At 48.6% G+C, this 15,421-nt stretch overlaps 2 protein-coding genes across 2 annotated transcripts; both read left to right on the top strand.

Moving 5' to 3' along the window:
* The first annotated feature begins 1,018 nt into the window (after window positions 1-1,018).
* LOC109765177 (receptor-like protein EIX2) lies at window positions 1,019-4,139 on the top strand. The gene has a single exon (XM_020323954.4). It carries the CDS (start codon window positions 1,042-1,044, stop codon window positions 3,913-3,915), a length of 2,874 nt encoding a protein of 957 aa, XP_020179543.1. The 5' UTR covers window positions 1,019-1,041; the 3' UTR covers window positions 3,916-4,139.
* A 2,831-nt stretch (window positions 4,140-6,970) lies between these two features.
* LOC123494117 (receptor-like protein 14) lies at window positions 6,971-9,769 on the top strand. Its single transcript, XM_073498886.1, has 3 exons — window positions 6,971-7,318; window positions 7,459-8,079; window positions 8,473-9,769. The coding sequence occupies exons 1-3, from the start codon at window positions 6,971-6,973 to the stop codon at window positions 9,241-9,243; spliced, it is 1,740 nt and encodes a 579-aa protein (XP_073354987.1). The 3' UTR covers window positions 9,244-9,769.
* The last annotated feature ends 5,652 nt before the right edge of the window (window positions 9,770-15,421 follow it).

Genomic DNA, 15,421 nt, shown 5'->3' with positions numbered 1-15,421 from the left:
CGTCGGACTGACGAATGGGTCCCAACCGGAAACGCCCTCAAACCCGGCGGTCCGAAACTCGTCTCCTCCGTCGGACCGGTGGCGCAGCTTCGACGGGCCGCATAATACATTGCCCGGCTATTTAATTCGACCGGCGGCACCGAAACCCTATCATCCATCCACATTTTTCTCCTCATGTCCGCCGCCGCCGCCACTTTCCACTCCACTCGTCCAGCTAGTACGTAGGATTTCTTTTGCATTCTTCGTACGGATCTAGGGGATGAAATATGAGAGAGGTGGATGCAAAGTGGCTAATTTGAGAGGTGCCCGGTCAGTGCCCGCGGACGCGCCCGGCGCGTTCGCGAGCGTTTGAAGGGCCGGATTTGCCAAGTCCGACTGTAGATGCTCTTAATAATGAAGCGTCCGCGGGCGTTTGAGGGACGGAGTTTGCCAAGTCCGGTTATAGATGCTCTTAATAATTCAGATAATTTGAAAGTCATTGACATCACGAGGAATGGAGGGCGTTATGTGAGAGCCACGGCGGCTGCTTTTGATGATTGATATTATATGTCTTGTGATTTCCCTAGTACGAGTTTCGAACATTGTAACAGGAAAGCAAATAAGGTTAATTGTGGGCTTGCTAGGTTTGCTAAAAAAAATTGACTTATGATTGGTTTGAGAAGCCTCTGAATGATATTGTAAACCCTCCACATAGATGATATAACGGCTATTTCAAATTAATAAAGCGTTGTTTATTTGGGAAAGAAAAACTGGACGTGAGCTGCCGACATGCACGCAGTGCGTGAGTGCTCTGATCTGAATTCCTCATTGCTTTTGACTTCCACGACTTTGATTCGATACCAGTCGTTGGTTGTGGAATTTCACGCGCTAAAATTAGGTGGTAGTAGTTCAGTCGTGGAGATTCCTTACACGAACCACATTTGGTGCATATCGCTGTCACTACGCCCCCGATCGAGTGGATGATCCAACTGCTGCCGGGTCCTTAAATATAGCCATCGCCACTCCACAAGACACTACAAACACACCACACAAGTACCCAAAATGGCCAGGCCAAGGCAGCTGGTCCAGGCTACGGTGATCCTCCTCCTAGCGACATGGTTCCTCCGGAGCTCGTCAGCTCCGGCCATGCTTGCGCCCCCGCTGCCACCACAACCACCGGACACCCTCTGCATCCCCTACGAGCGGGATGCACTTCGTGCGTTCAAGGCTAGCCTCACCGACCCGGGCAACTACCTCTCTTCGTGGCGAGACGAGGACTGTTGCCGATGGATAGGCATCGAGTGCAGCAACCGAACCGGCCACGTCATCAAGCTTGAGCTCGACGGGTCTAACACCATGGGTTGGCCTATGGGAGGTGAGATAAACCCCTCCTTGCTTACTCTACGACATCTGAAGCACCTTGATCTCTCGTTCAACGACTTTGGTGGCATGCCCATTCCGGAGTTCATCGGCGGCCTCCGGAGCCTTAGGCATCTCCTCCTCCCCAACTCGTTTTTCGGCGGGCAAATCCCTCCGCAGCTTGGAAACCTCTCCAACCTGCTCATCCTTGACCTCTCAAATCAGTTGCACAGTTGTTACTCGCCTGATCTCGCATGGGTCTCGCAGCTATGGAAGCTACAATACCTTGGCATGTCTCAGGTGGACCTCAGCGCCGCCGTTGACTGGGCTCATGTTGTTAACATGCTCCCCTCCCTCGTAACTCTTGAACTACAATCTTGCGGGCTTCGGAGCACTATGCCTCCACCGTTGAACTCCAACCTCACATCACTAGAGAACCTCTACCTCGGCTCCAACTCCTTTAACTCGCCCTTTGGAGCCAACTACTTGGCTTGGGATCTACCTGCTCTTAGAATTCTTAAAATGCATAGTTGCGGAATCTGGGGTCCTATCCCGGCCGCGGTCGGAAACTTTACCTACATCCAATCCTTGTTCCTTGACAATAACAACTTCTCCGGCATGGTGCCATCTACCTTCAAGAAACTAAAGAAACTACAAATGCTCAGGTTGTCACATAACCTCATTAGCGGGGGCATAGAAGATCTATTGCATAGATTGCCAATAGATGAGTTACAAGAGTTGCACTTGCAGCACAATAAGTTGGCAGGGAGAATCCCGGATCGGTTAGATCACTTTACCAGCCTGTCCACACTTCGTCTCAATGACAACAAACTATTTGGAGAAGTACCAGTCAGCATACGGGAACTCACAAATTTAAAGGAGTTGCGGTTAAACTCAAACAACCTACATGGTACAATCACTGAAGACCATTTCTCAAACCTGACTAGGCTAGAAGTCTTGTGGCTCTCCAATAATTCCTTAACTATGTTGGTTGACAACACATGGAACACTCCATTCAAATTAACTTCAGCGAGCTTTAGATCTTGCATCCTAGGACCACATTTTCCAACATGGATTGGCCAAAGAACACTCGGCACTCTTGATATTTCAAACACTAGTATACATGATTCCATTCCTGATGAGTTTTGGATCGCAGTTTCCCGTGCTAGAATTTTGGATTTGTCGGGAAATCGAATTGTTGGCAGGCTTCCCCCATTTTCATTGTTTGGTGGATTGGGGGCTATTTTACTGGACATCAGTTCTAACCAGCTTGTTGGCCCCATTCCAACACTTCCAAAGAGCCTTCTCTACTTGGACCTCTCAGGGAACAACCTATCAGGTGAACTGCCATCAGATATTGGAGCACCAGAGCTGCAAGTACTCATGCTCTTAAAGAATTCCTTTTATGGCACAATTCCATGCTCCCTGTTTGAGTTGGAACAATTGAAGTCCTTAGACCTATCGAAGAACCAACTAAATGAGACATTGCTGGATTGCCCTCACGCACCAGAAACTTCCAATATTTTCATGCTTAGCTTGAATAACAACAACCTTTCGGGAGAATTTCCATCGTTTCTTCAGAGGTGTAAAGAGCTGAAATTCCTTGATCTGGCATACAATCAATTTTCTGGGGTCTTGCCGACGTGGATCGGTTCAAAGTTACCATACTTGGCATTTATGCGGTTGCGGTCAAACATGTTCTCTGGTGGTATCCCTGTTGAACTCACCGGGATGAAGGGGCTTCAGTATTTAGACATTGCAAGTAATAACATCTCAGGGGACATACCACTATCACTTGGGAATCTCGTGGCTATGGCTCATACTCCCAACCAACAAGACGCCCTTTTCCAGATTGTCCACTTTCGATTGGCTTCCACATATATGTTCCTCATCGATCCCTCTGATATGGATAGTTTGGTGGTGGTCACAAAGGGTCAACAGCTCGAATACACAACAGGAATCGCGTACATGGTAAACATTGATTTTTCCTGCAACAGATTAACAGGGAAGATTCCTCAGGAAATCGGCATGCTTGTAGCATTAACAAACCTAAATTTGTCCTGGAATCATCTCAGCGGCATGATCCCCCAAACTATTGGTGAGCTACAGGCAGTGGAGTCTTTCGACCTCTCTCATAACGAGCTCTCTGGTGAAATCCCTACAAGTTTGGCATCTCTAACATTGTTGGCTCATTTGAACTTGTCATATAACAATCTAACGGGAACTATACCATCTGGAAATCAGTTAAGGACTCTGGATGACCAGCCATCCATCTATATTGGGAACCCGGGCCTCTGTGGTCCACCTGTATCAAGCAACTGTTCAGGAATTGGAATCACCCGACGGGCTCTTGAAGATGATCATGAGGGCATGAGCGATGTGTTGTCACTATACCTCGGTATTGGCACCGGGTTTTTAGCTGGTCTCTGGATTGTCTTTTGTGGCTTCTTGTTCAAGCAGAATTGGAGAATTCGTTGGTTCTCGTTTTGTGACAGCGCATATGATTGGATTTATTATGTGAAAGTGGCACTGAGTCGGGCTTCACTGGCAAGAAAAATGCCAGTAAGGGCTGGCTGAGATCATGGCTAGCTGGAACTTCTGTTCTTACATAGTATGAATCTGGGATTAGTATTAAGCCCCTTTTGTCTTATGTAATGCTCTTCTTTGCCATCTAAGTTGTAGCATGATCAAATGTGCATGTTTTCATCTTATGGATATGTATATGAACCAAGACATGTGTATGGCTGTATTACCAAATTTCAGTGATAATAAATATTGTCCTGTGAGTTACCTCATCAGAATTCAGAGGCTCTCAAACCTGAGGTGACATTGCCCAAGCTTGCTGCCTCATCAGAATTCAGAGCCTCACATTGCCGCGTACGGTATTGACCTGTGAGTTGCAATGTGACGAAGGGATCTTCCGTCTGCTCTGCAACAACCGATCGAGCACCAAATCAGACGATTATCTCACCCGCTATTCATGGCGACCGAAAAAAATTTGGACACGACCGATTCACCATGGCACCAACGCGGACGACCACACCTTTGGCATGAAACTATACACGCATGAACACACACTTACTACATGGAGCTGGTACCCTGAGGATACGCCGTCGGGCCGGGTAGGGCCGCCATGCCAAACCAGCAGAGCTACAAATCAGTTTAGGTGATATACTGAAACCCGAAAAAATGGAAATGTTCTAAGTATACTGAAAGAGACAGAGACCAAACCATCCCCGAAACTAGACACTGGATATACTATACTCTAGAACGTTTCGAGTCAGAGATGGAGTGCTAGCTAGGATATCATAAGAAAATTCCTACTACTATTTTGTAACGTAGTTATTGTGTACTGTACAAAGGAGCTGAGCTCAGCAGACAGCAGTGCGTGGATGTGCTGGTCTGAACTTGCCGCCGTTTACGACTTTGACGTGCTACCCTGTTTGGTATGTGGAATTTTATGCTCTAAAACCAGCTGCTGTGGATAGGATACAACCGACAGTCCAACTCTCGCATCTCATTTCAGTCAGCTTGGTTGGCGGACAGTGCATTTCGCTGTTGCTAGTTGCTACTCAGAAAATGGCGAGGCCAAGGCATCTGATCCAAGTTGTGGTGATCCTCCTAGCGACGTGGTCCCTCCTCTTCCTCCGGTGCTCGTCGGCCGCAGTCGTGCCTGCACTCCGACGTCCGACCACCGCCACCACCAGCAGCGCCAGGACGCACCCTCTGCATCCCCCGCGAGCGGGACACGCTCCTCGCCTTCAAAGCCGGCCTCACCGACCCGAGCAACTACCTTACGTCATGGCGGGGCGAGGTGGACTGCTGCCGGTGGACCGGCATCGAGTGCAGCAACCGGACCGGCCACGTCGTCAACCTCCAGGTCAGAAGCCACACCAACTCGGAAGGTGAACTCGTGCCCGGGACTACCATTGGAGGTGAGATAAGCTCCTCCTTGCTCACTCTGCGTCATCTCAAGCACCTGGACCTCTCGTCCAACAACTTCGGCGGCAAGCCCATCCCGGAGTTCATCGGTGTACTCCAGAGCCTGACGCATCTCACCTGCAAACTACTGAGTTATGAGAACAACCCACTTGCAAACTCCCTCTAAATTATTGGGAGAGCCCCAATAACCATTCATTCGGGGAGTATTTCTATGTACCTCTTAAAGATACTCTTAGGTGCTTGTTCCAAACAAGTAAAAAGAAAAGTTCTGTTTAGAGCATGTATAGCCGTGATGGACATATCCGGCCCTCATTCCACAACCGGACACCTTAAATTAGAAATCTTAAATCCATATTATTATATGCAACGTGAAACCTAATCTAATCGGGGCTCGCCCGGTTCTACCCTGGCCATGTCCGGTGGCCGGCTGCGCTCCTCAGAGTGTTGGTCCGGTCGTCGGCAAGGTAGAGTAGGGCATGGGACACGAGCCGGCTCACGGGACTCAAGGCGCCGCCGTCTCCCATGCCCTACTCTTCCTCGTCAGAGCCCGTAACCCGAACGGTACCCGTGAAAGTCAGATTGATGATGGATCCGTCCTGAGACGAGTCGACGACATCCAGCGCGATGCGGTTGTTGCACCATACGGGGCATAGGAGAATGTGACTCCGCCTCGCCGACGTCCACCGCTGCGAGGGCTGCCGCCGCCTCCCGCACCCGCTGCCTCGCACGGCGACAACGCCGTGCCATGTTCTCGTCGGGCGAGGCCCATAGTGCGTCCTGAAGCTCGTTGCGCCAATGGAGGGGTTGCACGTCCGCCACCGCGTTCGGACGCCAGACGGACCGCACAGCCTCCGGCGAGGCAGCGATAGCACACCTAGCTCTGGATCCATGCGCCATTTGGGCGAACGCAATGGATTCCCGACGGAAGGAGTCCGAGCTCTGCCGGGCACGGGTCTCCCCTCGGGATCGGCGAAGCACAAGCCGGGCGGCCATCTCCTCCTCGAGGCCTTGTGGGATGAGGTCGGGGTTGATGGATCTGGAGGTGAAGGACTCGGATCTGCTGCCCGCCATGCCGAAGCCAGCCGAAAACCGCCGGAGGTGAATTTGGGTTGCGGAGGGAGTGGAGGGGAGTGGAATGTGAAGTGGCTAGGGTTTGGTCCGACGATCGGATGGGGACAAATATATGTGGGGTCGGATAGGCCAGATTGGGCCGGGTCCGACGTGACCGGCACGCCCGGGCACTCCATATCCACCTCATATTTGGGCTGGATATGAGGGGTGTCGTTCAATCCGGATGTTTGAGACCCGTTTGAGGCGCCCGACTGGGTCGAAATTTTGTGACCGGTCAGTGGCCGACATAAGTGTTCGGGGTGCCGTCTGTAGATGTATGCTATACCGAATTCCTAAGGAAATGGACCTGAGCTGCCGACATGCATGCAGTACCAGCACTGCGTGAGTGCTCTGATTTGAATTTCCCATCGCACTGGACTTTGCACGACTTTGATTCCATACCAGTCGTTCGCCGTGGAATTCGACGCGCTAAAATTGGGTGGTAGTCCAGTTGTGGAGATTGTACGATAAACCACAGATATGTCCTTATTGATCCGTCGTGCCGACTGAACGACCAAACAGACTGGTCCTTAAAATAGAGGCATAGCCAGTACACAAGACACTGCAAACACAAGCTAGAATGGCCAGGCCAAGACAGCCGTTCCAGGCTTTGGTGATCCTCCTCCTAGCGACGTGGTTCCTCCCGAGCTCCTCAGCCCAAGCCGTGCTCGCACTCCCACCACCACTATCAGACACACTCTGCATTCCCCGTGAGCGGGATGCGCTTCTCGTGTTCAAGGCAAGCCTCACCGACCCGGGGAACTACCTCTGGTCGTGGCAGGGCGAGGACTGTTGCCGGTGGAAAGGCGTGGAGTGCAGCAACCGAACCAGCCACGTCGTCAAGCTCGAGCTCGACGGGTCTAACACCATGGGCTGGCCTGTGGGAGGTGAGATAAACCCCTCCTTGCTCTCTCCTTCAACGACTTCGGTGGCAAGCCCATCCCAGAGTTCATCGGCGGCCTCGGGGGCCTGACGCATCTCCTCCTCTCCGACTCCTACTTCGGCGGGCGGATCCCTCCCCACCTCGGGAACCTCTCCAGCCTGCTCATTCTTGACCTCTCAAATCAGTTGCATGGTTGTTACTCGTCTGATCTCACATGGATCTCGCGGCTGTGGAAGCTACAGTATCTTGCCATGTCTCAGGTGGACCTCAGCGTCGCCGTCAACTGGGCTCATGTTGTTAACATGCTCCCCTCCCTCGTAACTCTTGAACTACAATCCTGCGGGCTTAAGAGCACTATGCCTCCACCGTTGCACTCCAACCTCACATCACTAGAGAACCTTTACCTCGACTCTAACTCCTTTAACTCATCCTTTGGAGCCAACTACTTGGCTTGGGATCTACCTGCTCTTAAAATTCTTAAAATGTATAGTTGCAGGATCTGGGGTCCTATCCCTGCCGCGGTTGGAAACTTTACATCCATCCGATCTTTGTTTCTTGACAATAACAACTTCTCCGGCATGGTGCCATTAACCTTCAAGAAACTAAAGAAACTACAAATGCTCAAATTATCACACAACCTCATTAGCGGGGGCATAGAAGATCTATTGTTGCATAGATTGCCAACAGATGAGTTACAAGAGTTGCACTTGCAGTTCAATAGATTGACAGGGAGAATCCCAGCTCGGTTAGAGCACTTTACCAGCTTGTCCACGCTTCGTCTCAATGAGAACAAACTATTTGGAGAGGTGCCAGTTGGTATACGGGAACTCGCAAATTTAAAGGAATTGCGGTTGAACTCAAACAACTTACATGGTATAATCACTGAAGACCATTTCACGAACCTGACTAGGCTAGAAGTCTTGTGGCTCTCCAATAATTCCTTAACTATGTTGGTTGACAGCACATGGAACACTCCATTCAAATTAACTTCCGCGAGCTTTAGATCTTGCATCCTAGGACCCCATTTTCCAACATGGATTGGCCAAAGAACACTCGGCACTCTTGATATTTCAAACACCAGTATACATGATTCCATTCCTGCTGAGTTTTGGATCGCAGTGTCCCGTGCTAAAATTTTGAATTTGTCGAGAGATCGGATTGTTGGCAGGCTTCCCACATTTTTCCTGTTTAATGGATAGGAAGCTATTATACTGGACATCAACTCTAACCACCTTGTAGGCCCTATTCCAACACTCCCAAAGAGCCTCCTCTACCTGGACCTCTCTGAGAACAACCTATCAGGTGAACTACCATCAGATATTGGAGCACCAGAGCTGCAAGTACTCATGCTCTCCAAAAATTCATTTTCTGGCCCCATTCCATGCTCCTTGTTCGAGTTGGAACAATTGAAGTCCTTAGACCTATCAGAGAACCAGCTAAATGAGAGATTGGTGGATTGTCCTCGCGCACCAAAAACTTCAAATATTTTCATGCTTAGCTTGAATAACAACAATATTTCGGGAGAATTTCCGTTGTTTCTTCAGAGGTGTAAAGAGCTGAAATTCCTTGATCTAGCATACAATCAATTTTCTGGGAGCTTGCCGACATGGATCAGTTCAAAGTTACCATACTTGGCATTTATGCGGTTGCGGTCAAACTATTTCGCTGGTGGTATACCTGTCGAACTGACCAGGATGAAGTTGCTTCAATATTTAGAAATTGCAAGTAACAACATCTCAGGGGACATACCGTTGTCACTTGGGAATCTCATGGCAATGGCTCATACTCCCAACCAACAAGATGCCCTTTCCCAAATTGTGCACTTGCGATTGGCTTCCACAAATATGGTCATCGATCCCTCTGAAATCGACAGTTTTGTGCTGGTCACAAAGGGTCAACATTTGGGGGTGGTCACAAAGGGCCAACAACTTGAATACACAACAGGTATCATGTACATTTTTTTTCGATAAAGGACATTTCATTGAATAGATATATCGAGGTGATACAATCGCATCGAAAGAAAGCCCGGCCTCTGCATAGCTAGATGCACACAGCCAAAAAATTCCAGAATACCCTAAAAGCAAAAATAATTTGATACAATGCCAATCAAAAAAAAAAAAACATGTCCAGCCTAAGGAGTGGCAGATCCTATCCGTAGGTCACACCGCCATCCATGGGGGTAGAAAACCTCCCTGGCCGTATGCTCCAGCCGTGTAGACGCCATCATAAAAAGGTCTATGTCCTCCGGCCTCTGCAGGATAGACCAAGTACGGAGCCATCGTGTACACACATGAATAACCTGCATAGGAGATGAGACACATTTGTTATTAAAAATCACATCATTCCTGGTAAGCCACAGTGCCCAGCATAAGGCCGCCGCTCCACAAGAATATGTGCAGAAAATTGTTTATCAATACCCCGCAACCAGTTCCGAACATGTTTTGCACTACGTGGTGGGTATAGATTCGAAGCTACTTGAACTATGGCCCAAACTGCCCGAGCGAACTTACACTCAAAAAATAAGTGTTTAATAGACTCGTCATGTTGGCAAAAGACACATGTCTTGGAACCATGCCAGTTTCGTCGTGCCAGATTGTCTCTAGTTAGGATGACTCCTCTATTAAGAAACCAGAGGAAAATCTTCACTCTTAGAGGGATTTTGAGCTTCCACAATTTCCTGTTATCAACTGGAACATCACAATGAACCATTGCATCATACATGGATTTTACTGAAAATTTGCCATTCTGATGCAAGTTCCATCGAAAAATGTCCGGCTCACCTGACAGTTGAATGTCCTCCAGGCGAGTGAGTAATTCATTCCATGCTGCCAGGCGAGGGCCAAAAAGGTCCCTACGGAAAGAAATATCAGGGTTTTCTTGTCCTAAAACTTGTTTGATTGTGAGGAATTTAAGTCTAACAATCCTATACAAGCTCGGATATTGCACCATTAGTGGGTTATTCCCTAGCCAGGTATCTTCCCAGAATCGAACCTGAGAACCGTCCCTAACTGAGAAGGTCCCAAATTGGAAAAAGAATTCCTTGGCCTTCATCACACCACTCCAGAAATGTGAATCCCCAGGTTTCCAATGAACTTGAGAAATGGCATTGGATCCCACATACTTGTTGCGAATGATTTCCTGCCATACTCCATTCTCAGTGAGTAGTTTGTAAACCCACTTGCTGAGAAGAGCAATGTTTTTAATCTCAAGGTCTTGGATTCCCAGCCTCCCTTGACTTTTAGGTCTGCATAATACGCTCCACCTAGCCAGTCGATATTTCTTGGATCCGTTATCGCATTGCCAAAAAAATGTGGATCTAAAGTAGTCTAGTCGCTGGAGAACCCCTTTCGGTAGGTGGAAGAATGACAACATATATAAAACCATGTTGCTTAGAACTGAATTGATCAAGATCAATCGTCCCCCGTAAGACAAGAGCTTGGCCTTCCAACTTGCTAAGCGTTTCTCAAGTCTCTCTTCCACATGCTTCCACTCAGCGATAGTTAAGCGCCGATAGTGTATGGGAATACCCAGATATCGAATCGGAAACTGCCCGAGCTGGCATCCAAACATCTCAACATACTCAGGTGCTGATTCTGCAGCATCGCCAAAGCAAAAAAGTTCGCTCTTATGAAAATTAATTTTGAGACCAGAAAGTTCCTCAAAAGCACATAAGAGCAACTTGAGATTTCTTGCCTTATCTAGATCATGATCCATGAATAGAATAGTGTCATCCGCATATTGTAGAATAGATAGACCATCTTCTACCAAGTGTGGAATGACACCACTAATTTGACCGTCCAGCTTAGCCCGCTCAACAAGGGTAGCTAGCATATCGGCCACAATGTTAAACAAAATAGGAGAAGCGGGGTCCCCTTGGCGAAGCCCCTTACTTGTCTGAAAATAGTTGCCAACGTCATCAATAACTTTTATAGCCACACTGCCTCCAGAGACAAAGCTCTCTACCCAACGACACCATTTTTGTGAAAACCCCTTCATGCGCAAAGTTTGCAACGGAAAGGGCCACTTAACGTTATCGTAGGCTTTTTCAAAATCTATTTTAAGAATGACACCATTCAACTTTTTTCGGTGAAGCTCATGTACAGTTTCGTGCAAGACGACCACCCCATCTAATATGTTGCGGCCTTGCATAAATGCTGTTTGAGTGGGTTTCACGACATGGTCAGCCACCCCGTTCAACCGATTAGTTGCGACTTTCGTAAAGATTTTAAAACTTACATTCAGAAGGCAAATCGGACGATATTGTTGAATACGACTAGCCTCCTTCATATTAGGCAATAGGATAATTTCCCCAAAGTTTAAACGAGAAATGTCAAGGTCTTCAGCATGCAGTTGGTTAAACAACTGAACCAAATCTGCCTTAATGACGTCCCAAAAACATTGATAGAACTCTGCGGGAAAGCCATCCGGACCCGGAGCCTTGTTGTGTTCCATTTGAAACACCGCGGTTCGAATTTCCTCCTCAGAGAACGGGGAGGTTAGGAATTCATTTTCCGCTTCCGTAACTTGAGGAATGTCATGAGTAATGGATTCATCCAGCTGAAAATTTGATTCAGCTGAAGGTCCAAAAAGCTCTTTGTAGTACTTAGTCATAAAAGTTCTAAGTGGTACGTCCCCCTCAATTCAGCCTTCCTCCTCGTCAAGGGCGAATATGCATTTCTTTCTATGTCTGCCATTGGCAAGCATTTGAAAGTATTTCGTATTATCATCACCTTGCACAAGCGAATCGGCCTTGCAACGTTGGTACCATTTAATCTCTTCCTCACGTAGTAGGCGGGCTATCTGCTCGTTTAGATTGCTTTTTTTGCTCAATCTCAACTGCAGACAGAGGTCTCACCTCCGCTATTTTATCAAGGGAATCAATTAAGGTAGATAGTCGCAGTTTTTCTTTTTTGCAGATGCTAGCAGTATGCTTGGCCCATCCACGAAGGAATCGACGCAATGCGCGAATTCGATTATTCCATCGTTGAATGGGTGTGTTACCGCGAGGCTGGCGTGCCCACACTTTCTTAACCAGGTCATGAAATCCCTCTCTAATGAGCCATCCCAATTCAAATTTAAATTGGTGACGGTCAGAGCTTGGGATTGATTGTCCAAAATCGGTGAGCAATGGAGCGTGATCCTATAAGGCCTCAATTCTTTCTAATGCCCGAACCGAGGCTAGGGGATATTTATATTCCCAGTCGGTGGTAACTAGCACCTGATCAAGTTTTTCAAAGGTTTGCACCGATCGGTTATTGCCCCAGGTATACTGACGACCAGACATCATGATCTCCCTCAGATCCAGACTGTCGATAACAGCATTAAAGAGGAAAGGCCACCTTGTATCAAACCGGTCATTGTTTTTTTCCTGCTGATATCGAAGGATATTAAAATCCCCCCCGATTAACATGGGGTGGGGATTGTCTCGACAGGTATTAACAAGTTCTTTTAGAAATGCAGACTTAAACTCCTCTTGAGCGGCGCCATATACAGCTACCAGTCTCCAAAGGAAATTGTCAGACTTGTTTCGAAGGTGGAATTTGATATGATACTCCCCCTTTGACGTGGACAATAGTTGCAAGTACGTAGAGTTAATACCTAGCAATATTCCACCAGACCTCCCGGTCGGCGGTAAGACGTGCCATTCGTAGTCCAAACCACTTGAGAAGTGGTCCAGATCACGTGTTGGAAAGTCACGTTTGCCCGCCTCAGTGATAGCCACGAAGTCCAACGCATGATCCTTTACACAATCGGCAATGTGTTTGTGTTTAGCCAAGTCACCTAGACCTCTGCTATTCCAAAACATGCCTCTCATGCTGAACCAATTTTTGTTTAGAGACCTTTGCCTTCTTAGAAGAGCGCCCTCTTTTCTTTCCTGAGTTAGACTTATTCTTACGCACCGACGCGACAAGCTCACAAAGCGTCGTGTCGCGTACAGTATTGTCAAAGTCTACTTCAGTCGTGTCTTTAACCAAATGAGAGAGAAGCTTGCCTTCATGATTGGCATCAGCATCCTCATCCTCCTCATCTGACACGAGAGGGTCAACAAAGCTCGACAACTTAGGAGCAACCGTAATCCGGTCGAACTCCACTTGTTTAAGGGCCCTAACCGAAAAGTCTATCTCTTTCTCATTATGTCCTAGTGACACTCCAAGTCTAGTGATATTTGAAGATACTTTGGATTTATCAAAAGACATAAAAGATTTGCGAGAGGGTGTACCTTCGAAGTCTAGGTTGCGCGCAGCTGTCCTACGCATGGCCTTCACCATAGAGTCCTCGTCGGTGGCTGCTGAACCGTCAGTCCCGACGTAATGACGCCCGCTGCGCCTCAGCAGCGAAGGAGTAATATCGGACGCTGAGCCTGTCCCGACGACTCCGAGAGGCGTAGTAGGCTGTTGTGGTGGTGAAGAAGAAGATCGTAGGGGCTGCTCCTCAGCCTCCTCGGGACCGGAAGCCGACGCCCCCTGGTGACGGAGGTGTAGATGATAACGCGCGGAGTTCCGCCCTGGCAGACTCCTGGCAAGCACGAATGGACGGGGAGAAGATCACTCCCCGTCGAGTCGGAGAGACAGGTGTAGGCGATGGAGCGCTCGCATTCACCACCGCGGTTGCCATCCCCTCCGGTATGGGACGCATGTGACCCCCGTCGTCGAGGTGCGGCGGCGCCGACCAGTGAGTCGGTGATGGCGGTGTCGAGGACCTGGGCGCTAGCGTCGTCGGAGAAGCAATGTTAGACGAAGTAGCCGGCACCGACGAAGAAGACCCCATGAGTGACGAAGAAGCAGCTATGGCAGGTAAGCCTCGATGAGGGTTCGACGGTGTGACGTCAATGGCCATCTGCATGGGTAGCACTCCGCCCGAGGTAGGAGGGGCCGAGGTGTTGTTGGATGATGAAGAAGTGGGTTTGGGCCTTTTACTTGTATCATTGCCCCCCCACTGTGTCATCCCTCTCATGTCCCTTATCGCCTCCTGAATCATCCCCATGCTCCCATACTCGAGGCACAAAATCAGCATCAACACGAAAGTCCTCTTTTTCCAGGCTGTACCGGAACTCATAACCCTTCCTCTGAACGACCACGTCAGAAGTAAGAGAATCAATTGTGTTTCTCTTGAAAGCATCAAGGTTCAGCACCGCTACCTGAATACGAACAATTCCTCTGCGACGCAAACATAGAAGATCGACATCCAGAGTAGCTCCAATAACCGAGCCGACCGCCCAAAGACCCAAGAAATGACGAAGAGCGTGAGGCACACCGTGCACATGTACCCAAATAGGAATAAGCTCGAAACGATGTGGTATCTCGTCTGACTTCCAAGGCTTGAACTCGATGGTGACATTGCGAGAGTTGAGGAAAACTGCAAAACCGGTCACCCTCTGCAAAACCTCCTCACTAGGAAACGACATCAGAAATGCATCCTGACCATGTGGCACCGCCTCCCAATTCCACTCATGCTGAACCTGAGCAATCTTAGCCACCTCCACCTCCACAATATTGGCAGAAAGTGAACCACCAGAAATCGAAACCAAAGCTATCCGTGAGTCCTGCTGTGAGAGATCCTTCCTACAAACATTGATCTTTCCGGCAACAGTTTAACAGGGAAGATTCCTCCGGAAATTGGCATGCTCGTTGCACTGAAAAGCTTGAACTTGTCATGGAATCACCATAGTAGCATAATGCCCCAAACTATTGGTGAGCTTCGTGCAGTGGAATCTTTGGGTCTCTCCCATAATGTGCTCTCTGGTGAAATCCCTACAAGTTTGGCAGACCTGACATCAGTGGCCCACTTGAACTTGTCGTATAACAATCTGACAGGAAGCATACCTTCCGGCAATCAACTACAAATTTTGGACGACCCGGCATCCACCTACAGCGGCAACCCAGGTCTCTGTGGTCCACCCATCTCAAGGATGTGTCCAGGAACTGAAACCTCTCCACGGGCTCCTGAAGATGAGCATGAGGGCATGAGCGATGCATTGTCATTATACCTCGGCATTGGCACAGGGTTGGTATCAGGTCTCTGGATTGTCTTTTGTGGCTTCTTATTCAAGAGGAATTGGAGAATTCGTTGGTTCTTGTTCACTGACAGAGTGTATGATTGGGTTTATTTGCAAGTGGCCCTGAGTTGGGCTTCAATGGCAACAAATAG

The sequence above is a fragment of the Aegilops tauschii genome, chromosome 5 (genome assembly GCF_002575655.3).
Source record: "Aegilops tauschii subsp. strangulata cultivar AL8/78 chromosome 5, Aet v6.0, whole genome shotgun sequence".
Classification (NCBI taxonomy): domain Eukaryota; kingdom Viridiplantae; phylum Streptophyta; class Magnoliopsida; order Poales; family Poaceae; genus Aegilops; species Aegilops tauschii.
Note: the sequence above shows the minus strand (reverse complement) of the source record. Positions and strands in the feature narration are given on the sequence as shown.